Source organism: Terrapene carolina, unplaced genomic scaffold (genome assembly GCF_002925995.2).
Source record: "Terrapene carolina triunguis isolate 2854851 unplaced genomic scaffold, T_m_triunguis-2.0 Scaffold233, whole genome shotgun sequence".
Classification (NCBI taxonomy): Eukaryota; Metazoa; Chordata; order Testudines; family Emydidae; genus Terrapene; species Terrapene triunguis.
The window spans coordinates 7,292,278-7,319,172 of NW_020664584.1; the positions used below are offsets into that span (position 1 = coordinate 7,292,278).

Genomic DNA, 26,895 nt, shown 5'->3' on the forward strand with positions numbered 1-26,895 from the left:
TGTTATATGACAAACTGGAAGATTGGGCCATATTTTGACACTCATTTTCCAATGAGATTCCTTGACTTTGTGTGCAATAGTTGTGAGCATACCTGTCTTTGCGCACACTCATTCAGTAACAGTGAACTCCCTGTTCACACCTCTATCAGATTTCTGAGCACAGTGAAGGCATTTTCCAAATTCAAACGGATTCAATTCTTGCAGGCATAGGTAATGAGACCATTTGAAAATCTAAAGCAATATGGGGCCAGATCCTTAGCTGGTGTAAATAGGCATAGCTTCACTGCCTTTTTGAAAGCTACAATAATTTGCACCAGCTGGTTCTTGGTGGGAGGAATAGGAGGGGGAGAGAAAATACATGATGGCATGTGGTGGTATAAAATGTGCATTGACATGAGCTTTGGATGTGTGCTTTAGCCATGAGTGGTGAAGTCACATCCCACTAGAGTGTGTCTGTCTCATTGATCTGTCTATCACTGTGGTATCTGAATGTGGCCACAGCATCTGAGTTACCACACATGGTCCTTGATGTTATAAATTAGAACCAAAACTTCTTCAAAACATCTAAAAATGTTTAAATTAGTATTTCTTTAGATTAGGGCCTGTGATTTCAGGATCTGAAATCTTATAACTTATCGGGGTAGAGATGATGACAGAACAAGGAGTAATGGTCTCAAGTTGCTGACAGAACAAGGAGTAATGGTCTCAAGTTGCAGTGGGGGAGGTTTAGGTTGGATATTAGGAAAAACTTTTTCACTAGGAGGGTGGTGAAGCACTAGGGAGGTGGTGGAATCTCCTTTCTTAGGGTTTTTAGGGTCTGGCTTGACAAAGCCCTGGCTGGGATGATTTAGTTGGGGATTGGTCCTGCTTTGAGCAGGGGGTTGGACTAGATGACCTCCTGAGGTCCCTTCCAACCCTGATATTCTATGATTCTATGATGACAGCTAAATACCACTGAAAAGGTGGGATTCAGTGCTCTCCAGTACGACGTCATAAATGTTTCCAGCCTTGAAAGCAAAGTTTAAATCTGTCATCGGTCTGCTAGCCCTGGAATTCAGACCAGCATAATTTTTACTTGATCCTAATTTAGGGGGAAGCAAATGTTTTTGTATTATCTTCCCCCCCCCTCTAAATGGCAGCTGTTCCATGCTTGCATGAAATGAGGCAAATGATATCATGGACCACATGTGTGATATGTATACATTAAATAAAAAGCTCTCGATCCTCTGTGTCTACTGTACAGCCACATACGCAGAGAGGGCCCAATTTTCCCTGACTTGCATTAAACGCAAACCCAGAAGGCCAAATTCTAATTATAGCCCATGATGGCTTAAATCTGGAATAACTCCTTTTGAGTAATTTGCAAAAACAAGCACAAATGAGATCTGGCTCCTATAATTCAATCTGGAAGTGTAATCTGGGCAGGATTTGGTTTAGGGACCAGGGTACATCCACACAAGCCCCTTACAATTTATTTATAGGTACTGCATACAGGTACAGAACATAGTCTAACTGTACCCATGTATATGTACACTTACTATATATACATATGTACACATATTGTACTCCTATATACAGTACTGCATACGTATGTATGGTAACTATCAAGACATAGGAGCTGAAGTATAAATTGTTACTTCCTCATAGGGTTGCCAACATTCTAATCACACAAAACTGAACACCCTAGCCGCACCCCTTCCCCGAGACTCCGCCCCCGCTCACTACATTCCCCCTCCCTCGGTGGCTCACTCCCCACCATCCTCCCTCACTTTCACTGGGCTGGGGCAGGGGGGTGGGGTGCAGAAAGGGGTGAGGGCTCTAAATCAGGTTGTGGGCTCTGGGGTGGGGCCAGAAATGAGGGGTTCAGGGTGCAGGAGGGAGCTATGGGTTGGGGCAGGGGGTTGGGGTGCAGAAGGGGTGAGGGCTCTGGGCTGGGGGTGCAGGCTCCTGGATAGGGCTGGGGATGAGGGGTTTGATGTGCAGGAGGGAGCTCCAGCCTGGGGGATGGAGCTGAGGGATTCGGAATGTGGGAGAGGGCTGTGGGTTGAGGCAGGGGGTTGGGGTGTGGGAGGAGTGAGGGCTCTAGGGTGGGGGTGCTGGCTTTGGGGTGGGGCCAGGGATGAGGGGTTTGGGGTGCAGGAGGGAGCTCCGGGCTGGGGGGTCGGGCTGAGGAATTTGGAATGCGGGAGGGGCCTGCGGGTTTATGTAGGGGGTTGGGGTGCAGGAGGGGATGAGGGCTCTGGAGTGGGGCCAGGGATGAGGGGTTCAGGGTGTGGGAGGGGGCTCTGGGCTGGGGCAGGGGGTTGGGGTGAAGGGGGGGGTGAGGGCTTTGGGCTGAGAGTGCGGGCTCTGGGGTGCAGGAGGAGGATCTTGGTTTGGGGGGAGTCAGGGCTGGGAGTTGGAGTGCAGGAGGGAGTATGGGCTCAGGGCTGGGGGTGCGGGCTCTGGGGTGGGGCCAGGGATGAGGGGTTTGGAGTGCAGGAGGGGGCTCTGGGTTTGGGGGGGGCTTAGGGCTGGGGCAGGGGGTTGGGACTTGGGCTTACCTCAGGTGGCTCCTAGTCAGTGGCACAGCGGGGCTAAGGCAGGCTGTCTGCCTGTCCTGGCTCCCTGCTGCGCCCTGGAAATGGCCAGCAGGTCTGGCACCTGGTGGTGGTGGTGGTGGTGGGGGGGGGGTCAGGAGGCTCCGTGTACTGCTCTCACCCTCAGGTGCCCCCCCCAACTTCCATTGGCTGGTTCCTGGCCAATGGGAGTGCGGAGCCGGTGCTCGGGCAGTGCGCGGAGCCCCGTGGCCCCCACACCTCGGAGCCGGACCTGTTGGCCACTTCCAGGGCGCAGTACGGTGCCCCAGGACAGGTAGGGACTAGCCTGCCTTAGCCCCGCAGCACTGCTGACTGGACTTTTAACAGCCCGGTCGGCGGTGTTGACCAGAGCTACCAGGGTCCCTTTTCGACCAGGTGTTTCAATTGAAAACTGGACACCTGGTCACCCTACTTCCTCAGTAGTTAAAAAATGATTTTCCACCATTCAGAGCCGTAATCTTTCCCTCTATGCTGAGTTTTATGTCTCTGAAATCACTGTGCTATAGCTCCGTAACTCCCTCTCACACCCACTCCTTCCCACCCAGTCTGACTTGCTGGAATTTCATTTCCTTTCCATTCCGGGGACAAAGGTTTAGAACAGACCGCAGACTTTAATGCCATCCATCCCATAACTGTCTGCAACAGTTTATAAGCCCGTGGCAGACAACCTGATGCCATCATAATCATATTCTCAGTGACTATCCCTGTGGGTAAAGGCACAGTATGCAAAATGCAGTGCATTATTATAACGGGTTCACTGCTGATTTTAGATGCTAACTACTGGGCTCTGAACTTAGAAAGGTCTCAGCAGAAGCTATTCTCAGAGAGGGGCATCAGACACGCCCACCATTACTGAGAGTGGGTGGGTTCTTTTCTTTTCGGGATCTATAGTACTGATGAATGATCTTGGATTGACAGCCCTGGCGCCTGAAGTCTTCTATAGCAAGGGAAGTGGCAGCATGAACGTCTTCCAAAGTAACTTTCTAATGTGGTTAAGCTTTGACTTGGAGGTACCATCTCTGGACACTGCCTGACTCAGGGGTGGATGAAGATAGAGTCCGTGGGAGCTCGAGACAACAATGCAAAACTGTCTGTCTTCGGACAGGAGGACCTTGAAGGAGACAATCAAGGAGCTCATCTAGCAGGGTTAGGGAGAAAATGAATTGAGAGGAAGATACTGCCCAGGATTGGGAACAGGGAGGAAGAATCCATTTGGAGGAAGCTAGGAAAGGAAGATTTAGTTGTCCAGAGGACAGCATCTATAGGAGACTGATCAATTTTTGGGATGCAGGCAGGAATTCCTGAAGTTTTGGTTAGTGTGGTCCCCATGTAGGGACATGTTACCAGAAGGGAGGTGCCTCCCATTTCTGGACACAATTTGTGCCACTATTGAACTGCCGGGGTGAGTACGAGCACATGTGCCTCCACCTACTGCACCTGACTGTGGACACAAAGAGAGTAATCAGAGGTGCGAGCACTCAGATTTGAACCCCGGCTTGAAACTTGGATTTCTAAAAGCTTGGCCTATAACATCCACTTCAGAGACATGTCACCATTTCCCTGGGGACGGAAGCAACAAAGACGGCTGGAGGTAACAATAACAAAGGAGCTGCAATCCAGCTAGGGTCACCAGATATCCCGATAAAATTGGGACTGTCCCGATATTTAACCCTTTGTCCCACGTCCCGATCAATGTACAATTGGGATGCCATTTTTCCCGATATTCAGGTAAGGAGGCGAGCGGGAGGAAGGCACTGACCCCATGGGTGCTCCAGAGCTGGAGCACCCACAGGGAAAAATTTCAGCCAAGCTCCCCCCTCCTCGCCTCCTTATTCCCTCCTCCCCCCGTCCCGCTGCCTAACAGCTGTTTGGCGGCACTTAGCACTTTCCGTGAGGAACGGGTATGCAGTACTCTCAGGGGAGGAGGTGGAGAAGAGGCAGGGCAGGGGCAGAGATTTGGGGGAAGGGGGTGGACTGGGGGTGAGGCGAGGGTGGTGCAGGGGTGGGAAGAGGCGGGGGGGTGGGCAAGCACCTACCCGGCAGAGGGGAAGTCGGCACCATAGGGGTGAGTGGTGGGCGGGGGTGTGAAGAGGCAAGCAGCGGGCGGGCGAGCGAGCAGGGAGGGAAGCGAGCGGTGGGTGGGGGACTGAAGAGGGATGCAGCAAGCCAGCAGCAGGCTGGGGGATGAGGAAGGGCACAGGGGGAAGGGGAGTAGGGAGGGGGTGGGACCTGGGGCAGAGCCTGGGAGGAGTGGGGGTGGACTGTGGGTGGGGCTAATGGTACCCCAATGTGTCCTGATATTTTAGTGTGGTGATCTGGTCACCCTAACCCAGACCATACTTAAATACACAGTGTCAATGGCAAAACTCCCATGGACTTCAATGGGGCCAGGATTTTACCCCAGAGTAACCAGCATCTCCAAACACCAGGAGAGAAAAATCTCGTTGGGCCCTTTCCCCATCTGCTTGGTGACAGGAGAAGCAGTCTGTTTCCCTCTGAGCTGCCTGTTAGCAAACTGGCTCCGATCATCCTCTCTGTTCTGTTTCCCTCTTAGACGTTCCTCTTAATTTTGGTCTGTTCATTATTTCAGGGTGTTTCTTATGGTCCTAAATCAGAGGATCCAGGCTCAGAAGAAAGCCATTGCCCACCACTGTTTCATGTAATTAAAAATAATAAATAAACTCCTGCCCTACTTTAACAGCCGCCGAGTAATAAAACTCAAATCCCCAAAGCAGCATCATTCTGTCATCCTCTCTCCCAACAATTACAGAGCAGTGGGATGCCCGCCAGGGAAACATCAATAAAATGCAGCTACAGGAAGAAACAGAAGCCAGTTTACACTGGGTTAAATTCCTGCTGGGGCAGAGAAGCAGCAGAAGTCCCACATATTGCATTTAGTTCACCATAACCAGAGAGTTATGCTTTCTTACTTATTTTTCCATTTCTCCTTTTCTTTGTTCTTCTCTTTTGCTCCATCTCCCTGTTCCATCCTCTCCCTGTATCTGTATTTCCTTTCTTTCCATTCTCTCTCCAGCACTTGCATTTTCCCTTTCATGTACCTCTTGTTTTCCCTTCCTCACCACCCACTTTTTTTTTCCATGAGAAAAAACACTATTCTCTCCTAGTATCAGAGGGTTAGCCGTGTTAGTCTGGATCTGTAAAAAGCGACAAAGAGTCCTGTGGCACCTTATAGACTAACAGAAGTATTGGAGCATAAGCTTTCATGGGTGAATACCCACTTCGTCAAAGAAATAATGATGGGGAGACGAAGTGGGTATTCACCCACGAAAGCTTATGCTCCAATACTTCTGTTAGTCTATAAGGTGCCACAGGACTCTTTGTCACTTTTTATTCTCTCCTAGTTTCCCTTTCTAAAAGAAATCCCACCACCACCACGTCTCCTTCCCTTTTTATCTGCAGGTGTTACTAACACCAAGTGGTCAAAAATCATGAGTCAAACCCCATAAAATCATGACTGGCATAAAAATCATGAGATTTTATAAAAACCCAACACATTTTGGGGTTCCTTTTATTAGCCTTCTGGTTTTTAAGTCTTCCCTTGGTCACATTTTAAAGTTTTTTCTTTGCAACCAGAAACCTACTGTATTTTCGAATGAAAGCTGAATTTCTCTCCTATTCACATGACTCCAGGGGCAGGGGTTTAAGAAAACCATCAATAGTAATGAGATTCATGATAGAATCTGAAGAGCTGGCAACGCTGTCTCATTCCAATTCACCCTGCACTCCTTCACGTGCCCCAGGCCCTGCCCCATGTCCCATGGCTCCTCCCACTGTCCTGTTCTCTAGCCTCCTTGTCTTTCCATTGCTCCATGCTCACTCCTCGTTTGCGCTCCTTGCATTTTTCCTTCCTTCCCCCGGCTCCTCCGTTCTGCCCTCTCATTTCCCGTTCTCTCCTGCTTCCCCATGTGTCAGGGTGCCCGGCACTGTTTGCTCAGCCCTCTCACTCTCTTCTCTTTCCCCACTGTATCTCCTTCCCTCCCTCTCCCCATCATTATTTCTTTCACCCTCTCCCCAAGGTCTTCCCTACCAAATCTCCCCTGGTACTCCCCTCCCTTGTCCCCCTACACCTGCTTCCTCACCCTTCAAGGTCCCCCTGCCCCACAGTCTCCCACTCTGAAGTCCTCCCTGTCCCTCCATTTCCCCCTCATCTCCCCTCTCCAAAATCCCCCCAACAAAGCCCACTCCACTGTTTAAGGCCTTCCTGTCCACCTCCCACCCCTGACTCTCATTCTTTCTCCTCCTCATCTGGAGAGAAGAAGAGCTGGAGGACATGTGGCCGGGCGACTGGCTGGCAGTGGGTTCTCATCCACTCTTAGCTGCCAGGGGATGGGGGTTGGGCAGGGGGATAGAGTGGCCCCTAGAGGCAGGGTGCTGCACTGCAGCTGCCTCCTGCCTGCCTGCACCTGTTTGGCTTGACAGAGCTGAGCCTGGGATATTCAGAGTGGCTGAAGGGAGCCTGACACCCAAATGCCATTAAAGTGAGTGAAAGCTGGGCTGCTCCTAACTCCCTTGGACCCTTCTGTCTATGTTTTTTAAAACTGGCCCGCCCACCTGGAGAAACGCTCCCTCCTCCTGCAGCCGTGGCTTTCAGCCGCTGCTGGCATAGTCCATGTGCAAACTGCTGCTCTAGCAGTGAAAGGCTCTGTACCCCACTCGGGCCACCCAGTGCTCTCTGACCTGATGACTCTGGGAGTGGAATACCTCGGTGGACTGTGCTAGAGAGCGGAAATGTCCCTCCCCACCCCAATGTCTCCATGCCATTATCAGGAATGATTCCCATGTCCCCCCCCCCCCCCCCCCCGGCCTGCCCTCTTTAATGCAGGCCCCACAGCACTTGATGCATCTCTGGCTGCTGGCAGGCACTGTCACAAAGACTGCACCAGGTGCCTGATCTGGGCAAAGATGAAAGACCTAGGACAACCACTCGGCAGAACAATGGCTTGTTTCCCTTTCATCTCCAGATGGGGCTTTTCAAGGTGTGGAAGCAGGGCTGAAAAGCAGCCGCTAAAAAGAACAGGGAGATTTGCTTAAAGCAATTATGCGACTTGAAAGTAAGTTGCCGGGGGAGGCCGTGGAGGGAAGGTTCATTAACATGAGAGCTGGGTATCAAAAGCGAGCGAAGCTTTATGGATCCAGCAGTGCGGGATGGAAACCTTTGAATTTGCCAGCTGTTTTCTTTTGACTCGCACTGTGTCAAAGCTGAATAGATCATTTATTCCCTCTCTCTGGGGGCCCGGTGAAGACTCCCATAAAGCCGTTGCTTCCCCCTTGTATCGTCTGGCCAAACCTGGGCTATGCCAGCAAGCATCCTCGGCCCACCATCCCTTGTGTTCGCTGTAGCCTACCATGGAGGTTGAGCTGCTTCGGGTACAAGCCTGGGGTTCAGAGTAGCCCAGCTCCATGGTGGACTGCAGCAGGAAGAACTGAATGGGTAGTGGGCAGCATTAGGGCCTGGCACTGAGATTTATGATACAGGCCGAGAGGGGAAGCTTTCGGAGAGTCCAGCCAGAGGAGTGTGACATATCAGCCCTGGTTGGGATCCCCTGCTGAAAAGCCAGCCCCCCTGCTGTCTCACTCTGGGGAGGTGACATCCTGAAGACCTACCTATACAAGGCGGAGGTTGCTCTCTTCAGCCCTTTGGGTCTGTTGGGTTTAGGTTCTCCAGCCATGTTGATATCTGCAATGAATCAAACCCTTGAATTAATGTCAGCATATAAAACTCATCTCACACAGCGCTGGCTCTCTGAGTACATGCAGCCGTCTGGTTGACACAGATGCAATCCCCACATCATATGGTTCAATTACCTGCCCATACAGACTCCTAGCAGGGAGCTGTGTATTGTGCTAATCAAACAGTTTTGCTACGCTTCTGCGGCCTCTGCTAGCACTTTGAGACTCCTGCTGGGCTTTGTCCACATGTCCAAAGCAGCCGCTCTCTCCACAAGCCTCTTTTCCCTTACCTAAGGCAGCTGGCAAACAATCAGCTTCTAATCAGAGAACCCACTGCACACATGCTAATCCAGGCACCTAAAGCCCCTTGCAGCTCATGCCTTTCTAGGATTGGCTTCCAAGGAGAATTCAGTGCTCTCTTTATGAAACACGGTGAATGTGTAAGCCCCTCGCCACTGCTGGTTGATAGATGCAATTTATTTCTCTTCCTCCAAGTGTAAAATTAATACTAAATATAGGACACAAAGGAAAGGTCTGAAGTCCCCTTTGAGGTCTCCTCTGATTGGTCTGTTCTAAAAGCTGCACAGGGTGCAGAAGCATGTCTGCAGTCACCCCAATTGATCTCAGAAGCAGGTTTCATTCCAGCGACGGTGAGAATGAAATTTTCTGATTGGCCGAGGAAATCTCTGTCCTGAACCTCCACGCTGAATGAGCGCATTGGACGTGAGAATAGAGAGATATGGCCAATTTCATGATGCCTGCGCAAAGTCTGAGCAAACTAACTCTGGGCATGGACACAAAACTGCACAGAAACAATCCATCAGAGAGGTGACATATTGCACTGTCCTACTTTCCCAGCTTGGGAGTGAGCAATTCTCTTCTGCCTGGCAGAGCTTCCCAGGACCCCCCCCAATTCTTTATGACTTGTACCCACAAGAACCAGTGTGCTGCCAGCCAGTCTCCTCCTTTGAATCCAGGGAATGCAGCCAGAAAGCAGGGTGATCAATGTGCTCATGCTTGGAGGGGGGAGGGGACGGAGGGAGGGAGCACACACAGCATGTGTAGCATTCCCAGGAGAGTGGTGCTAAGTTTGCTGGGTTTGATTCACACTGGGGTTCTACTATTATTATTATTATTGCTTATCTTTATTACCATCGCTGCCGGGAAACCCCATCCTGGGCCAGCACCCCATTGTGCTAGGCGCTGTACAAACACAGGTCTGTACCCCAAAGATTTTACAATTTGTGTACAAGACAAGATGGTGGAAGTGAAATTGGCTAAGAGGAGTCTACCCTGAACAATTCCTCCTCTAATTCTCCTTGCCGCTTACACATTCAATTCTTGTGGACATTTCTTGAGTCATCCCTTCGTCATCCTTAGGACACACTGCCAACAAAACTGCTGCGCTTTTAAGTTCTCTGTGGGTACGTCTACACTGCAAAAAAAACCCTGTGCCCATGAGTGACAGAGCCCAGGTCAACTGACTCGGGCTCGCAGGGCTTGTACTATGAGGCTAAAAATAGTAGTGTAGACATTTCTACTCAGGCTGGAGCCTGGGCTCTGAGACTCACCCCTTGCCGGATTTCAGAGCCTGGGTGGGACCTTCTACACTGCTATTTTTAGCTCGGTAGTGCAAGCCCCAGTCAGTTGACCCAGGCTCTGAGACTTGCTGCTGGGTTTTGTTTTGTTTTGCAGTGTAGATGTGCCCTGTGTGGCGTATGGTATAGCAAAGGTCTCCCAGGGGCTCACAAGGGTACAGCTGAGCCTGGAGACCTCGTCTGTGAATGATGAATAGCCGCCACATTTTGTGCAGCTTCACACATGCCATTTATGCAAATGATTGAATGGGCTAATTTGGGTATTTGCAGACAATCTACCTATATTCAGAAACTTCATCTTATGGTCAACACACCCTGCCCCAAGTAATGACGGTAACAGGATGGGGAGCTGCACAAAACTTGGCAGCTGTGGTACAGCAGGTGGAAGGATGTGTGGCTGGATGGCTTGGGGGGAGGTGCTGAACAGTGCCTGGAGGCAGCCTGGGAGTAGCTGGGCAGGTGGGGGAGGCTGTGGGGGTGGCTGAATACTGGGACACCTGCAGCGAGGCCGTAACTAGGTATTTTTGCTCCCGAGGCAAGAATATAAAATTGCGCCCTCCCCCAGGGCCGGCTCTTCGGCGGCAATTCAGCGGCGGGTCCCTCAGTCCCTCTCGGAGGGAAGGGCCTGCCGCCGAATTGCCGCCGAAGAATGAATGAAGGGGCGGTGGTAGAGCCTGTGATTTTGGGGGGTCAACTCATGATTTTTGACTGCTTGGGCTGGTAATGTTGCTTCCAAGATGGTCTTTGGTTCCAGTCCAGTTCCAATCCAGAGAGGGACTCACAGGTTAAGAGAGGAGGGAGCTGCTGGATATCAGCAGTGGCCACTAGGGATCAGCATGTGTCCTGAGAATGCTGGGAGTTCAGGTTTGCAGGGCAGGATCAGGGGTGGCAGGTTTGTAGAAATTTTGGTGGTGCCCAGAACCCGCCCCCACCCAAACTCTGTCCCCCCACCTGCCCAAGGCTCTGGGAGGGAGTTTGGGTGAGGGAGGAGGTCTGGGGTACAGGCCCTGGGATTGGGGTGCAGGCTCTGGGAGGGAGTTTGGGGATGGGAGGGGTGCAGAGGGATGTGGTGCAGGGGTGAGGGCTGTGGCTGCAGATGAGGAGGTTGGAGTGTGGGAGGGGCTCAGGGCGAGAGTTGGGGTGAGGGCTCTGTCTGGGGCTGGGAATGGGAGGTTTGGGGTGTGGGAGGGGCTCAGGGCTGGGGCAGAGGGTTGGGGTGTGGGGGAATGAGGACTCTGGCTGGGACTGGGGATAAGGTGTTTGGGGTGCTGGAGGGGCTCAGGGCTTGGGCAGAGGGTTGAGGGTGTGGTGGGTGGGTGAAAGCTCTGACTGGGGGTGTGGGCTCTGGGGTGGGGCAGGGCTGGGGATGAGTTTGGGGTGCAGGCAGGCTGCTCCGGGACAGGGGCCAGAGAGGAGGACTCCCCCCAGCCCTTTCTCTGCCAGCAGCAGCAAGCTCTGGGGGAGGAGCTCCCCTTTCCTGCCCCCCCAGCAGCACACTCACCCCCACCACTGTCACTGCATGTGCTCTTAGGGCCCCTCTCAGGTCCAGGAATCTCCCTCGCCTCCCCCATGGTGGGTGCCGGGGGGCGCTGCATGCGCCTCCTCCCCTGCTGTTGCCCCGACTGTAGCCCCACTGGGGGTGAGGGATGGGGCTGCCTCCTTGCCCATCATGGGGCAGGAGCGGTGACTGCGGGCGGGGTGGCCCCCTGTGCTGCTGGAGGGTTCCATTGAAAAATGAAAGGGTCTGAGAGGGAAGGGCAGGCTCAGAGTCAGTCTGCCCTGGCAGTGAGTTGGGGGGGACTAGGACCCTGCGGCAGCAGTTGCTGCAGGGAGGCAGCATGGAGCTGCTCTGCTCCCGGAAGGGGGGTGGGAAGCAAGTCAGGGCCGGGGGACACTCGAGAGGGAGGCAGGTGGGGCCGGGGGGAGATAACCCCGGTTATAAATATCTCTGTGTCTGCCAGCGGCTTTTTTTTTTCTCCACCACTTTTTGCGCCCCTCAGCTTTGTGCGCCTGAGGCAAGTGCCTCACTCGCCTTGCCCTTGTTATGGCACTGGGTGGGGCAGCGGTGGGTGCTGGGCGGCTGGGGGATAGCTCAGTGCTGGGTGGGCGAGTCTGAGGCGGAAGCTGGGGGATGGCTGGGAGGTAGCGGAATGAATGAACCCTGGGGCATCTCTGGTGCACGGTGGGTAGCTGCAGATGCTGGTAAGTTGGAGCTGGGTGTCAGGCTGGCTGTGGGTGCTGGGTTGGAGAGCGTGGGAGGTAGCTGAGTGGGTGGTTGCTGGGGCATTGCGGGTGGGGGTGGGGTGCTTCGGAGTACTGGGGTACCTGGAAGTACTGGGTGTGTGGGTGATGGAGTAGATGGGAATGGCAGAGTAGCTGGAGCTGCAGGGGTAGCCGTAGGGGTGAAAATATGCTGGCTGCCTTCTCAGGAGTGAGTACTGTGGTGCCTGGGGCATGTTTGCTGGTGCTTTGTGATGGGGGAACTGATGCAGCTTGTCGGCAGGGTGAGGTTGCCTAGGGCCAGTATTGGGTCCCTTACTTTGTACTGCTGTCTCCTCTCACCCCCTTTTTCCTGGTGGTGATCCAGCAGAGTGAGGAAGGGAGAGGGGAAGCAGACAGCTCATATGACTGCAAGGAGCCTTCCCCCAGCAAAGCTGGAAGCATGAGGAGCCACTGAGCTGTGGGAACATGATGGACTGGCTGCCACATGCATGAGTGTCACTGGAGCAGCCCGGCTGATGCCAGCGAGGTTTGGCAGGAAACGAAATCTTGAAACATTTGTGTCTTTAGACTAAATTTGTCAGGACCAAGTTAAATTTCTATTCTTATTTTTCTCCATTATTTATATAGCGCAAAAAGTGTACTAGGTACTGTACGGACAAATAAGGATACACGGCCCCGGCCCGCGGAACTTACTGCCCAAATAAAGAGCTTACAGTGACGCGCGAGTAGCTGAATTTCAAGTTAACTTGTACATGTAATCATTTTCAGGAGCTCCAGGCAAGCTGCAGTGCTAATAAACCCAGAAGAAGCAGTGCCTAGGCTATACATACAAAATATGGCTGCACAAGAACATATGAGGGTCACGGACAGAGAACCAAATGCAAAATGGGGTTGTCCATACATGTATGCCCTAAATCTGCACTCTTGAGAACTTGGAGGGTGGGCATTCTGGCTGGTGGGCTCTCACTGGCCAACAGGCTTTCGATGGCATGTGTCCAAACCCTTTGTTTGGTGGCCTTCAGGGTGCTCATATCCAGATGGGCCAGACACTCAATTCCTATTGAATTTAAGGCCTGTAATACTTCACAGCATTGGGTTTAGAGTACAGTGCCAGGCTCATCTACTCAATGAAGCATTTGTCTGACCTTGGGCTAAGGTTATGGAGGTTTGTTTTGTCTTGTGGGGTGGGGTGGCTGATACGAGGGTTGGTTGGTATTGCAGCACCACTGAGCCTACGACAGGTTGATGTTTCGTCCATGTCAATGGACACATAGTACATTATGAAATACATTAAAATGAATGGGCCTGAATTTTCCACTGCCTTGCGCCGTCACTTATCTCTGTGCAAAAGTGGGTGGGAAACACTACTGAATCAGAGTGGAAGCATTTTATACCCACTGAAACATGATCTATTGGAGAGGGGCTTGAAAGGTGCCAGGGGGATGAGCAGAATACTGTAGCAGCTCAGACAAGAACGGCAGACACCGAAGCGCTGACATTACATGCAGAATATCAGGGCTTTTCAACAGCATTTAATACAACTTCTTTGATGCTAATTCCCGTTCTTGTCTGAACAATGGCAGCAGGAAAGACCCTGCTCTCCGGGAAGGGCTGTTTCATTCATAGAGTGCCTGCAGTGTTTCCTGCAAAGCCAGTATGGTCATTATTGGAAATGGGCCGGGCTGTTCAGAAAGCTGTGCACCTGGGTGACCCCCTAAGGATGGAGGCGCCAATCTGATCAAATATAACAACAGATCTGAACCTTCACCTCCCACTCAAACTTGGAGCCTTTTTCGAGGCTTGAAATTGTTTTAATCGGTGCTTCTGGTCTCAGCCAGAAGTAAAAATCCCAAAGCGAACTGGACCAGATCCTGAACTGATGTAATCAGCATAGCTCTGCTGAAGCTCTGCCGGTTTACCCCAGCTGAGCATCTGGCTCAGTGACAGTGGCTGTTGTTAAATTAACAGTGTTGCCAACTCTCATGCTTTTATCATGAGTCTGGTAATAGTGCTTTTTCTTAGCACATGTCATGTGATTAGGTGAGATTCTCAGCTTTCACTGGAAAAAAAGAGATATGTGTAGCCCTCGTGCTGCAGAGAAAAGCTTGAAACGTGATCTGAGTGCACCTTAAAAATTCACACACACAAAAAAAGGAAAATAAACAGAGCCCCCAAGTTTTCGTTGTTTTTTCTGTTTTACAATCTCATGATTTGTAAGCCAATCTCGTGATTCTGGGGGCTTGATTTGTGGTTTCTGAACACTTGGGGTTGGCAGTACTGGAAACCTGCCAAGAATGATTGCTCTTGCTTTGACTTCCAGGCCCATTTCTACGTCATATCGGCCTGAGTGTAAGTTTAGAGAAACCAAAACTGATTTCTTTGAGGTGCCGTTTCACTTTCGTAGGTGAATCGAGACGGTCCTGAACCTCAACCTACCCCAAATTTGCTCGCCACCACTAAAAAATAAAATATTACAAACCCTTTGAAGAGGCAGCATTCAGACAATTCCCAGTCACTGCTCATCCCCCTGAGCACGGCTCAGTGTGATGTGACATGAGAAAATCAGGGGGAAGTGGGAGAGGCTGCTCATAGAAAAAGAGGACAAGGGGCAGGGAAGGGGACAGTGGCTGGACGTGGCAATCAAGGCAAGCTAAGTGGTGCTGGTGGTGGGCACAGATCACCTGTCCTCTGCTGTCCCGCACCCTGTTGTGAGTTTCTCTCTGGCTATGGAGGTCTAGGAATGGGCATGGATGGCACAAGGAGGTGGCTGAATTTCACTGGCAATTAGCCCTTCCCAGCTGTGTCTGTGGGGACAGCTGTGCCAGATGAGGTGTTCACCCCTGGCGAAAAAGCATTGCTGCTCTCTGCCAGAGGCAGGAGGCTATATCCTCTGGCTGGGGCTCTACGGAGGTCTGCCAGTGGAAAGTGAAAGCCGGGAGAGGCTCTTAATTAACATCTGCCAGGTGCCTTCCCTGTCTACCCCTGTTCACCTGTTGGGGGGAGGCTTTGGGGGCTATTTGAGCAGCTGCGACCTCCCCTTTTTGGAAGGCCTTTCCACGCGCAGGTGCCAGGCAGGGACTCTGGTCCACTGTCCCATGGGACTACACTTCCTTTTCCACATGGCCTGCTGTGTGTGAATTTGCAGGATTCCCACGGTCCCCCAATAAGGAAGGGGAGTGAGCTGGAGTCTGTTCTGGCTCTCACATCACCCACAGAACTGTCAGCTGAGTTCTGACTGCAGAAAGCTTGTTAGTGGGGATGAGGTAAGAGGGAGACAGTTTTCAATTCCTAGGTGGAGCTTGCAGTGCTGCCAGCTATAACAATCATCCTTTGAGTTGCAGGCTGATCTGATCTGTGGGGAAGTCGCTGAGTGAGAAGAGTAACTAGAGAACCCCGGAATGTCCCAATTTGTGAGTCTCTCCTCTGCTGTGAACTCCCTGCGGGAAGCATGGCTGGGCAACTTCTGCCTATTTGTAGTAAATTCTATGTAACGATACATGCATGACCTCCCTCTCCCAAAAAGGTCTTGTCCATGCAACTGTGAGTTCTGGTGACCATCGGGGTGACATCTGGAATGGGAGTAAGTGACACTGCAGCTGCATTTCACCTCTGACCTTCAATTCTGCTTGTGCTTTGAAGGGAAGACACATGAAAAGCAGTTTCCATTGCAGGCCAAAATCTGCCTGCTTGAACAAACTCAAGATGGACTTTCACTGGGTAAATAACAACACAGCCTCTTTAAAAGATATCCAGCATTCAGGTTCTTATTTCAGATTGTCATACTCAAATCAGAGCAAGGTGGGGATGGCTTTCAAATTTCTTATACTAGGTGTCTGGCACTGTTGGTGCCCTCAGCAGAACCCCCGCTTGCTGGAGGCTCAGAAATGCCAATTTTTGATTAAAAATGCTGTCTGTAGCTCCAATTCTCAGTTTGTACCTGGTGACAAGAGCTCCTCAGCATGTGGCATTTCAGAGCAATGTGCAAAATAAGGATGCAGCTGGGGACAGTTTGTCTCAAGCAACTGGTAATAGGCTAGAGTAAAGCTTGTCAGTGTGGGGTAGACAGAACTTTCTCTGGGGATGGTCCAAGACTGTGGAATGAACTCTCTCTAGAATTAGGGACCATCACAAACCTCACCACTTTCCTTTCCAAGGCCAGGTGCATTTCTTTGACCTTGCCTTCTGTCACATAAACACAGAGCAACAGGTATATTTATTTTTTTAAAAAGCAACTACCAGAACAAGACACTCCCCTGCACACGCTTCTCCCTCTGGGGAGAGGATGAGAGAACAAACAACCTGTGACAGATGTGTAGTCACTTTGCTTGATGAATGGCTGGAAGGCGCTCAGAGGCTATGGTGACAAGCTTGTATAGGGACTTATATAGAACAGAATAGAAGAATAAAGACTTTCACATCTGTCTGTTGCTGGCAGAAGCACTACCCTAGACCAGCTGCTGGCATTTCAATCAGTTGGCCGGAGCAGGTCAGCATGACTTGGTGATTAAAACACAAGTGGCTGCTAGGGCCTTTACTACACTAGGGCTCCCATGGCTTCTATGGCACCACCAGTAAAGCTACAACAGGCAGGTCTCCAGTGGAAGTTTTTAAAGAAAAAATTGACACCTGCAAGAGGAAACATGGTCCAACGGGCTGGGCCTGGGACTCAGGAGAGCGAGTTTCTATTCCTGGCTCTGCCGCTTCTCAAATGGCAAGAGAGGATAGCCAAGGCCAGATTAATGAGCCAGGAGGCAGCTTTGGAAGAGTCTTGGTGTAAATCTGAAATGCCACCAGCAAATGATCGAAGCGGGGACTGATTTACAATGTGGTCCATAGCTTGCGATTGCTCTCCAGTCACATTATGCGTTGTCTCTCCTCTTCCAGAGGTGTAGGAGATGACAGCACTTGCCATATTATGTTCTGAAATGGTTCAGTACGGGCCATTGCTTCCAGCATAGGTTGAAACCTGGAAGCTATTTTGAGGGGTCAGCAATTAGGTGTTTGTTTGGGATATTAGCATTATCCCAGAATCCTTTCCAGTGCGATTTGCGATTGAAGAGGACTCCTTAAGAGCTTTAGCCTCATCCCAAGAGGGCTTGGGGGATTTCAGATGTGTCTTTGGAAAGTTCTGGAGGTGCTCATGAATTGGTAAATCCAGGTCAGCCATGGTTCCATTGTACTCACAGGCTGTATGTGGGTGTATCTCCAGATTTTGGGTGGAGGTATATGTGCCAGAATGGGCAACCATTGGATGGGTGTTCATTTAAATGTTCCAGGTGTAATACTCATCGCAGCATTGAGCTGCTTGTCCAGAAAATTCGTATGTGAGCTCAGACTGGTGTGCAATATTTAGCGGGCAGGTATACCAGTCAAGAGTTGCTATTTGAAGTGTGTGTGCATTGGCACCCCATGTTGTGCTTGTGAGTTTTTGGACAAGGGTAGTCCTTGCTTTTACTTTTTCACATCTTTTCCAGATGAGCTTTAGAAGTCAGACTTGTATCCAAGGTTACACTCAAGTACTTCAGACTGGGTTCATTTCAGACTGTTGACTGAGAAAGGAGACATGAAGTGGTTCCTTGACGGCTTTGTTGTTTCGGTGAAAGGCTATTAGCAAGGTTTCGGAGGCACTGGGATGGAGTTTCCAGTACTGAGGTTGGTGGAGAGGATGTTGCTGATGGTGGTAAGGTCTTTGCCTTGTGGCACAACAGCAACGCCATTGGCACAGATGAATTTATGCCAAGTTTTATCAGGTAAGTCGCTAATGTAGATGTTGAATAGTGAAGGAGCAAGCACAGATTCTTGAAGTAGACTATCACAGGGGGTGCATGCTTTGCTGATATACCCATTGAACAGGAAACAGTATCTATGGTTGCTCAACATAGTGGCCAGCAGTCATATAGTGCTATGGCATCTGATAGCCTTTGATGCCTTGAGCGATAGCCCACATCTCCATACCATGTCGTACGCAGTGGAGAAATCTATCAGCACTGTTCCAGTTTTTAGATTCCACCTGAAGCCAGCCTCAGTGTGACCATTAATGGCGAGAACCTAGTCGCAGAAACTTCGTCCCAGTCTGAAACCAGCCTATTGCTTTGGCAGGATAGCCTGAAACATAGGGGTGAGAAGGCCAGTGAAACCCTATCCATTAACAGGTGAGTTGTGGAGAGGAGTGATATTGGGCAACAGCTGGTTTCCCATGTTTGTGATGTCAGTGACTATTGCCTCACACCAGTATTTTGGGATCTTTTCTGTCAAATATATGGCAGCGAATACATCTGCCAACTATCCTCTTCTCTTTGCTCCCAAATTCTTGAGGAATTGGGATATATCATCCTTGCCAGAAGCTTTCCCATTTTTAGTGGCGATGTGGGCCTTGATTATTTCTTCTCTAGTGTCTGGGGCTGAGAGTGAAGTGCCGGGGCTTTGTCAGACATTCAGAAGTGCTCTCTCTGAACCTTCTGTCTAGTCAGTTTGTCAGTTTTGGTCGCTGAATTCCAGAGAAGGTATGAGGTGACAGCATTAGCCGTCATTTTCGATTGATGATATTTTGCTGGGTCAACAAGTCCAAGCACACGGAGGGGTGCCCAGGCTTTGCAACTGCAATGAGTGAAGTCAAGACCCTCCACTGTCTCATTCCATCTTCTCAGATGCACAGAGTTCAACGGTTCTATTAGTGCTTTTGCTGCGTCCGGATCACCGCTCTTCTCACACTTTTTAAAGAATGCCTCTGTCTCTGGCTGCCAGCAAGGAGCACAGACCTCGCCATAGCCATGAGGAATGTGTTTCACAGCAGCTTTGATAAGAAGGTGAACAAGGTCATAGTATTCTAGGAAAAACTTGATACGCTGCATCCTGTCTTAACTGCTGGGGTACATGCAACCAGGGCTTTGGAGCTGTGCTCCAGCTCCAGGCAAAAACCTGCAGCTCCACTGCTCCAGAGCTGCTCTGCGCTCCAGCTCTGGGCTCCGCTCCAAAGCCCTGCATGCAACCCAGTTTGCTTTGCAGAAATTCTAGCACCATTTCAGCATTGATTCAATCAGCAGAACTCCACAGCTGACCTGCATAACGGTGGAGTGGTGTTGGCTGCAAGGAAAGTTTCCAAGCACTGTTTGTAAAGCTTGCAGGAGGACATCAATATTGTCCTTCATCAGAAAACAGAGGTCTGGGTTGTGTTTAGTGTTCCATGTGGCTGAGTGAAAATTCCCTACTTGTTTAGGGTTGTAAAGAAGGTAGACATCTACAAATGAGGCCCAGTTTGTGAGTTGCTCACCGGCTGTATCATTTCTGCTATAGTCTCATTGCGAGTGGTGGCTATTAAAGTCACCAGGGTAGCAGCTGGGTGAAGAAAAGATGGTGATGTGGGCTCCTGCCATTCAAGATTTGGAGGTTTGTAGATGTTTGTTATGGTCAGTCAGTTCTCTGGCTCTTATTGCAGCAATAGAGTTTCCCATGGTCTTGGATTCCTCCAGGACTGCAACATCTTTAAGACCATGGCTGATGGATGTGGCAAGGCTGTACTTCGCGTTGTTCATAGTGGCAATGAGTTCATAGCCACACGTTTAGTATCTTGCAGCTCGCTCAGACTCTGCAGCATGAGTTTCTTGTAGAGCAGCAACATCAATGTTATGCACCTAAGAACTCATCAAAGATAGTCACCCTTAGTATGCGACAGACCGTCCACATTATGTTGATCTATACATAGAGCTGATCCGGCAGTTCCTCAAGGCAACTCCAGACAAGGACTCTTAACAAATGTCACAGGACAAAACAACAGCCTTCATGTTGCATGTTATTGGCTAACATAATGCATTTTGCTGACCTCCTGGTATGATTGTCTCTGCCACTGATCTCCTGTATTACCTTGGGTGAGTCACTTTACTTATCTGTGTCCGTGTTTCCCATCCCATCCTTTCTCAGTTTAGTTTCCAAGCAGTTCAGGACAGCTCACTCGATGTATGTAGAGTGCCTAGCACAACAGATCCCTGATCTTAGTTTAGGCCTCTAGGTGTGACCAGAATATAAATAATAATAACAAGGCCTTTTGCGGCTATGACTTTTAAACTCTATTGCCCACCCACTGTGATAAATAAAATAAAATAAAATAAATACAGATATATACTAAATGACACACACACGGATTGAGAACATCTATTTTTCTCCAGGCAAACTCCCTGACAGATGTAGAATGAATTGCATATGCTATGCAGAAGTTATTTAACATCAGCTACAGTAGAAAAATGTATTAAAGGAAGACATGTGATTGTTCATGAGTCTGTGCTTTCAGGACTCCCCTCTAACAGCTTCTGCAGCTGCAGCCCATGACATGAGTTTGTGCCTTGACTACAAGGAGTAGAAAGGACATGAGGACTCCTTACCCAGCGTCTGCCCGGCAAGTATTCGTCCGTTCTCCCCCAGGACAGCGGCCCGTGCGTGCCTCTCATTCGAGTACTGTACGAACGCATAGCCCTTGTGAACGGAGCAGCCCACCACTCTGCCGTACTTGGAGAAAATGGTCTCCACATCTGATTTCTTGACGACGGCTGTGTTGAGATTCCCAATAAAGACTCTGGAGTTGATGGACTTGGGGTCGTTCTTGTTTGTGATGTTACTTGTCTGCACCTTCAATGACATCTTGAACACCTGGGTAAACAAGTCAGGAGGGTCAGGAAGGGTGTAACATGCTAGAGGGAACAGCATGAATGTAATAAAAATGGGGGTCAGAGAGAGAAGGAATTTGGGATTACAACCCTTCATCACACTGCAAACCAATAAACAACCCCATCACTTCATGCAGCAGTTTGTGGGGACTGCAGGTGCCCCCAGACCCATGGCTGGAATAACAGCTGCAGAAAGAGGAGGCAACGCTGCAGTTCTGCACCCCGGAATTGCATTTGAGGGGTTTGCATGTGACAACCTCACCACCTGGTCCCACCCATGTAAACTTTGATTACTCCAGCTCCCCGTGTGTGGAGTAGATTGTCTCTGTGCCATTCCTTTCACCCAGTTCTGGTCCTTCTCATTCAGACAGACCAAAAAAAGTCAATGGAAACTTCAGCCTTTTGTCTGCAGTGCATATTTTGCCGAGTTGCTGTAAAACTACGCTATTCAGCAGGATGCTTTTGTCTGCCACTGAGACTGTACCTGAACATGCATAGTAGTACTGTAAGCTATTTTCAATATGCAATGCGGTGCCTGCCTTGGAACACCATTGGACATGTAAGATTCACATTTCCCACTATCTCTCCCGACTCATATATTATTCACTCCCCCAGATCAATCTGAACAGCTTTCTACTTTGCATTAGAAAGCCAAACAGAGCAGGCAGCCAGACTTTAACTTTCATTTTCTTTTCTACAACACAAAGTCAACATAACCAGTGCCAGCTCAGCTCTGAGCTGATGTCACTAAAACCAATACCAGGGTTTGGCTCATTGTTCCGCCAGTGCCCTACAGCCTCCGCCTTCCCTGGTGAATCCTGCTCCAGGCTGGTGCAGAGATGTGGTGAAGCCAATCCCACGTCTTCTGTTGGCTGTGTGTCTGCAAGTGTTTACAGAAGCCTGAAGTAGACTCTGAGTGCATCCGAGAAAGCACTGAACGCCCGCAGCTCTCACTGGAGTTGACCGAGTTCTGGTTACTCAACGCTTCTCAGGATCAGGGACTAAAAATCAGTCACCTAGGCCTGTGCCAGGAATATTTCAATTTGTTCCAGAGCAAGATTGCTTTGTGTGTAAGATCCTGCAAGCATCATTTCCTAGACTAAAGGTTTGATACTAGTTATCAGAGATACAAGCTATAATCTGGGCATTTTAGATAAAACGTATCCGTCATCTGACTCACTCTCTTTCATCTATAAAGACAGTACAGGGATATCAGGAGGTTCCTCTGGCTTTTGGTAACTACGGGAACTGGGTCTGTGATGCTGTGAATACCCCCCCGCGCGATGTGTGTGTGTGTCCTGATTTAGTTTTTCTGCATTTTACTTTGCATGTTTGATAGTTTATAAATTATTTAAAATAAAAAAAATAACAATAATTAAAAATAATGAAAGATCTCATTGCAGGATTCTGTTCCCCTGCACTCTGAGTCTGATTTCAAGTTATTTAAAGAAAAAGTCACTGCAGCTTTTCCACAACTAGCTCAAAATGAAACTCCAAGGGTCTGTTTCTGAGTGCTCTCAAATGGATGCTCTGGGGAGAAGATGGCTGCAGGGGCGGCTCCAGGCACCAGCGCACCAAGCGCGTGCCTGGGGCGGCAAGCCGCGGGGGGCGGCAGTCAGGGATCCTTCGGCGGTATGCCTGTGGGAGGTCCGCCGGTCCTGCGGCTTCGGCGGCAATTCAGCGGTGGGTACGCCAAAGGCGCGGGACCGGCGGACCTCCCGCAGGCATGCCGCTGAAAGCTGCCTGACTGCTGTGCTTGGGGCGGCAAAATACATAGAGCCGCCCCTGGGTGGCTGTGACCTCCCCCTCTCATGCACCTATGGAGGGGCCACTTATTTAGGTCCCTGCACATGGATTTTTGCAGGCAAACATTAAGCTCTCCATTCTCCTTTGGCATAAATCCTTTCTGTCATGCAATCCCTGCCCTGAGGCCTCACGCGCTGAACAGAGTGAAGTTAAGTGCTCCACTCTGAGATCCTGTAGCTGGAATAATACACAGGCATTCCATACCACAGCTGGAATTGCTCAGCAGTGCAAATTGTGAGACGTGACCACATATTTACTGTGTGCTGAAATCCCCTTGGATTCTCCTAATTGACTCAGCTACCAGAGGTACCTGTAATGCCCAGGTGAGTCCTGCCAATCACACAGAATATCCAATCCAGGTTTTGCACAGTATTTAAATGTCTCTGGAGGCACAACTAGGACTAGATTGTGTCACCTAGGCACAGACCTGAACTGAGGGTGGGAAACCTGCTCTCCATGGCATTCCCAGCCAGCTCTGTGACTGATGTGAAGGGGAGGGAACAGGGTAGTGGACCCTCCTCCTTCCCCATCCCATTTGCAGTGATGTGAGTCTGCACGCCCCCAAGCAGAGGGACTCTGCTTGTTACAAGCCCCTGTGTGACGTGTGCAACAGACAGGAGCCGTCTCTCTCCACAAGGGTCAGTCTTAATGTGAACCAGAGGAGTCAGACACCTCTTGGAGAACAGTGTATTAAATGTCCACCAGTGAGTTCAGTTGCTTCTCATAGCACAGGGGCGAGTCTTTTTCCCTTCCTGAATCCTGTGAATGTAAAACTATCTGAGTCCCGATTCCTAGCCAGGTGAAATATAAGAGTTAGCTAGTAATCCGGTTGTGCATATGTTATTTGGGTAAAGCACACACCAGCATCATACCAGGCATTCTCCACAGTGTGACAGTTCCTTCACTGCTTGCTCACGTTCTTGTAAGGAGCTCAGATACCAAAATGATGATCATGGTATAAAGACAAAAATAGATAGACAGAAAGCATGGTGTATGCGGGGATAAATAGACAGACAGCAATGTGTATATGGGGATAGATAGATAGATAGATAGATTTTTACATTTATCTATAATTTTTGCATCATAAAGAGAAACCCCCCCAGCAGATATAAGTAGCTGTACGGGAAAAAATACAGGAACTGAACATATTTGCACACTCTTGTAATACATCCCAGTGACTTGGCTGACAGGGCAGTCTGCTTGGAAGCCAAAACTACTGGTTGTAGTCAGGGCTGGCTTTAGGACCTGCGGGGCCCAATTCGAATACCCGGCGGCGGTCCGGGTCTTCGGCAGCACTTAGGCAGCGGGGGGTCCGCTCCGCATCTCCCGCAGCACTGAAGGACCCCCTGCCGCCGAAATGCCACCGAAGACCCCAGAGCGGACCCCACCCCCACCGCCGAAATGCCGCTGGAACGGACCGCCGCCGGGTGAGCCTAAGGCACGGGGCCCTCTTAGGCGCGGGCGTAGGGCCCTCTTACCTGCGGGGCCCGATTCCGGGGAATCAAGGGAATCAGCCTAAAGCCGGCCCTGGTTGTAGTAAATAATTTGTGAATTCAAAAGGTAGATAGTAGAACAGGGATTGGCAACCTTTGGCACGCGGCCCACCAGGGTAAGCACCCTGGCGGGCCGGGCCAGTTTGTTTATCTGCCGCATCCGCAGGTTCGGCCGATCGCGGCTCCCACTGGCTGCGGTTCGCGGCTCCAGGCCAGTGGGGGTGGCAGGAAGCGGCAGCCAGCACATCCCTCGGCCCTCACCGCTTGCCAAAGGTTGCCGATCCCTGTGGTAGAATTTAGACTATAATGGGGTTATCAGTTTATTTTGGTTTCCCATCCCGTCAGTCCTGGCCCCTTTGAAATTTGATTTGGTTTGGATTTCATTGAACACAAACTGCAACCCAGTCAAAAATGCCTGGCGTCAGCTGAATTCATAACAAGTTTTGCATGGTTTTGAAATCACAGCTCAGCCCCTTGTCGCTCTGGCCCCGAATCAGCACGGTGCTTAAGCATCTGAGTAGGGAAAGTTAGGCATGTGCTTAAATTCATGCTGAATCAAGATTGATGCCCCGGGTCTGGGTTTGCCTGGAAGGCTGCAGACCTTACAAAGCTTTGGCTGAGTTTGTAATGAGACCTGGGATGTTTGGCTTGCTTTGGGGGTTTGTAATATATATTTTGCAAAGTTCTACTCTGAATTTTCTTGAGGCTGGAAACAAGAAGTCTCTGTGATGAGCCCAGTTAGCTAACTACCCTCACACACAGGCCACGGGCTGGGGCTGCCTGATTGTCTGCAATGCTCTTTTTGATTTGGGGTGAACATGTCATTGATTCATCTGTTGCTTCCCCAGCACAACTGCATCAGGTGCTATGTCCCCATTACAATCTCTGTCTCAGCTATTCTTGAATTTCAGCATCTGATATGTTTCCATTCTGTCTTGTCAGCCTTATTCCTGTGACACCCTGTATGGAGCCGAGCCATTTCTCACTCCAGGAGCTTCTCTTTTCATCTGGCTCTGAGCTGATTGATTGCAAACCCCTCCTGGTCACGTGTAAAAAGCCCCAGTGAATTTGTTGGCCTTCACTCAGTTCCTGGTGAATTATAGTTTACACCACAAAACAACAGCTTTCTTCTTGCAGGTCCAGACAAGTAGCAATCTCAGCTACATAACAACGTGCAGCATGGAATAAAAACAATACCATAACGTTGCTTCACTGGATAATGGGTTTTGGTCACCAAGGGTGAAATTCATCCCTCTGCAAAGGGTAGCATGAAGCCAAGGTGCCACGTACTTCTCACATAAGCTCTAGTTTGGGGAGCTAAGTGGTGAATAGGCCTTGTGTGGATGCTCTGCACAAGGGGGAATTTCATCCTAAAGGAACAGTTATTGTTGCACTTCCCTGCCATTAAGCTACCTGTAAGTGAGGAGTTGTGGAAACGGTTACCACATTCTACTGCTGATCAGTGGCCCACCTGGAAGGAGTTGGTGACTGAAGTTTGTTTCCCAATGGGTAGGTGTTAACATCAGTTATCACCGCTTGCCTGGCCGTGCCAGTCTCCTCAGAGAGACCAAGTGTTCAATGTGCCATGGACCCCTGAAATCCTCTCCCAGCCCAAGAGTTGGTCCCTCCACAACAGGACTCAGGAAAGTTGTGGGGGATGGAGTCAGGATAAGATTGTACGTCAGCTGCCTGTGCTGTTCCTGCCCGGAGGGCTCCAGCAATGTCAGTTTTATACCCTGCAGAGTTTTGCCAACACTAAATACATTTAGAAAAAATGGTCTTAAAAAAGGAAAGACAGTTCCGAGCAAGCAGACCCTCTGTACATCATCACGCTCAGTGTCACAGAGTGGGGATCGTGTCTCCCCGGGGTTGCAGGGTTCAGAGTCTGTCTGTGAGGGAAAGAACTCTGCCCCAGCCATGGGAGAACTGCTGCTGGCTATACTGTGCTTACCAGGATTCTAGACTAGCACTGATGGGGAATCTAGTTCAATATTGAAATCCATTTTTATTCATAAATCAAAGTTTTACAAATAATATAGAAAAGCTTTTACCTGCTGGTACTTAATGAAAGTTCTAGGGCCCCATTTGTAAAGTGATCTCAATCCAGCTCCTGCAATTACGGCTGTATCTTTAATGCACGGCAAGCACCTGTTAAAAATGTTCATATCGCTCAAAACAAATAAAAGCCAGCACTTGCACCCAAGGTTTTGCACTTGCAATCAGCCAGGAGCTCAGTTTTGTGGCTGCAGATGATGACATTTAGGTGTCAAACTCCCTGTTCTGCAGCCTCGGGCAGTCTGATGTCTCTCTAGTCTTGCTTTTACATTTCAGTGGCAGAGCTTGTGAATTCAGCCTCCCTAAATGCCTAGCGCTGCAACTAGCTGAGTTGCCGATGAACAGCAGGTGTCACTGTTACCTTGGGAACAGACAGGCTGTCAGCCACTCAGTGACTTGGCTATTAACTAACTCCAATCCATTTTCCATAACCCTAAGCCATGCTGCTCCGATTTCCTTGCCTGTGGTATTCCAGAGACAGCAGCTGAGAAAAGGACTCATCTCTCAAAACAAGAGGGAAGGCTGAATTGACAGCTCTGTGAAATTAAATCTCTAGTCCTGCTCTATCTGCCTGACATCACGCCTGTTGCGGTGGTTGCTGAGCACATACAAAGATGACAGCAGTCCGGTGATAGCCTGATTTTTCTCTCCCTCTTTCCAGAAGCAGGTCTGATTTTGGGGAACACATTACTGCATGTTTCATACATATTGTATGTTACTTCCATGGGAAAAGCTAGCTCAGAGAGATGGAACATGAAATCTCTGTCTCAGAATTTCACTTTAGAGTTCAGGG

General features: G+C 50.0%; 1 protein-coding gene across 1 annotated transcript in view; it reads right to left on the reverse strand.

The window, feature by feature from the left end:
- RALY (RALY heterogeneous nuclear ribonucleoprotein) overlaps nt 1-26,111 on the reverse strand; it is a 52,399-nt gene extending 26,288 nt beyond the window's left edge. The window contains exons 1-3 of the mRNA XM_029912592.1: nt 26,099-26,111; nt 20,467-20,731; nt 8,205-8,277 (exon numbers count right to left, since the gene is read on the reverse strand). Of these exons, the coding sequence (XP_029768452.1) occupies nt 8,205-8,277; nt 20,467-20,722 (329 nt within the window). The 5' untranslated portion in view covers nt 20,723-20,731; nt 26,099-26,111. The remainder of the gene's footprint in view (nt 1-8,204; nt 8,278-20,466; nt 20,732-26,098) is intronic.
- Between the last annotated feature and the right edge of the window lie 784 nt (nt 26,112-26,895).